This window comes from Trichechus manatus, unplaced genomic scaffold (assembly GCF_000243295.1).
Source record: "Trichechus manatus latirostris isolate Lorelei unplaced genomic scaffold, TriManLat1.0 scaffold00109, whole genome shotgun sequence".
In the NCBI taxonomy this organism is placed as follows: Eukaryota; Metazoa; Chordata; class Mammalia; order Sirenia; family Trichechidae; genus Trichechus; species Trichechus manatus.
Window position 1 is genome coordinate 1,654,540 of NW_004444045.1, and position 1,818 is coordinate 1,656,357.

Sequence of the window (1,818 nt, forward strand, 5' to 3'; positions counted from 1 at the left end):
TGGTGCCGCTGGGTGGGTTTGAACCACCAACTTTCCTGCTAGCAGCTGAGCACAAACCACTTGTGCCACCCAGGAACTAACTGGATACTAGACTAGGAAAAAAAATGTCTAAAAGGACATTGTTGAGATCATTAGCAAAACTTGAATAAGGCCTATAGTTTAGCTCATATTATATCAATTTAAATTTTCTCATTTTGGAAACTGTAGTGTGCTAACATAAGAGAATGACCTTGTTACTAGGAAATAAAGAAGCGTGAGTGTGTAGAGAGAGAATGATAAAGCAAAAATGTTACGTGTGCACAGGAGTCCTTTGTACTACTCTTGCAACTTCAAGTTTGAAATTAGTTCTAAAAAAAGCAAAGAGACAGACAGGGTGGTGCGGGGCAGGAAACTGTCGTCTCTCAGTACTAGCAATCAGGGAGAAAACTGGAACTGTGGTAAGAGACTAACCAAAAGGGAACATAACATAGGGCGCTAAGACATTGAGTCAGCTCATAGAAGGGGTAAAAAAGGAAATCATTAATGACTTTCTTTTTTAAATACCTACCTTCTGTGAGTCCCACTGTCCCAATAGGGGGGTGACTGAAGACCACAGTGGGGATGTTGTCATAGTCTAATTTGGAATCTTGTTTGTATTCAAAAAGTCTATGGGCAAGTTTTCGGCCAGCAGCGATTGCAACTACAAAGATATTTTAAAATCAGTGTTTATCTACTATTCATCTTAACACAGCAGAATTGTTCTACCAGCCATTTATCCATCTGGTTAACATACTAGTTAAGAGAAAGTTTTATGCTAATGTTCATTATAATATCTAGTTCAATATAATGTATATCAACGTCTTAGTTAAAAATTCGAAACTATTAAGTTTATGTGAATTCCATACATTCTGTTTAAAAAAAAAAAAAGAAGAAGAAGCCATTCCCAACTTCCCCATCACTTAGCAGTTAATCTACTTAATAAAGATATTAAATTTTTGATACAATATTTATGGAACAAACTATATTCATTTCAGGCATCTTCATTTTACTTTATAACCATACTCGTTTCACATTAAAAAAAGACTTTTTTTAACTTAAAAGTTTAGTCTCCTTAGCCTGTTTTGCCTTTAACAATTTTTTTCAATGCGTGAGTACAGTAAAAATATCAGTTTTTAATTTTGTTGATTTCAGAACAACAATGTTTTATCAAAGTAAAATATCGGTAGAATACATAAGAAATTGTCTTCACTTTGCCATCATTTTCAACTGCTATGTTACGTGATGAAGTTTTTGAAACTGTTTGTTACGTTGGTTTTGTTAAGAGATCTTCCCAAAGGAGCTAAAAGGCTTTGGGTATGTGACCTGGGCAGGTTTCCATCTTAAGGTAAGACCCTGGGACCATTTTGGAAAGGCTGATGAGGGCCAGTAGGGTACAGAATCAAAGTATATGAATGAAGTCAACAATGGATAGAGATGGGACAAAGAGCTGGAAGTCATGCCAGTTAACTCAAGAAGTGCCTTGAGGGGTGAGAGTGAAGGGCTCGATCTTGGTTGTATCAAGACCAAACAGTCATATAACAATGCAACTCTAAATTACTTCTTCCCAAAAGCCACTTCCTCCCACTGTCACCACAGACAACGCCGATTCTAACTTACCGTGTTCTACAGAGGGTGACCATATCCTCTCTATGAAAGTTCCACTCTTTACAAGGCTTTTTTTTTAATCTTTTATGAAAACTGGATATTATTCAGAAAATGTCAAGTAGATAACCAACATATATTTCAATACATTTTTATCATTTTGATGACATAAAGATACTTATCCTTTAAACTTTGCTG

General features: G+C 35.8%; 1 protein-coding gene across 1 annotated transcript in view; it reads right to left on the reverse strand.

The window, feature by feature from the left end:
* Positions 1–511: 511 nt before the first annotated feature.
* The window catches only part of GSR (glutathione-disulfide reductase), a 32,156-nt gene continuing 30,849 nt past the window's right edge, over positions 512–1,818 (reverse strand). The window contains exon 10 of the mRNA XM_023737828.1: positions 512–679. Coding sequence (XP_023593596.1) covers positions 614–679 — 66 coding nt within the window. The 3' untranslated portion in view covers positions 512–613. The remainder of the gene's footprint in view (positions 680–1,818) is intronic.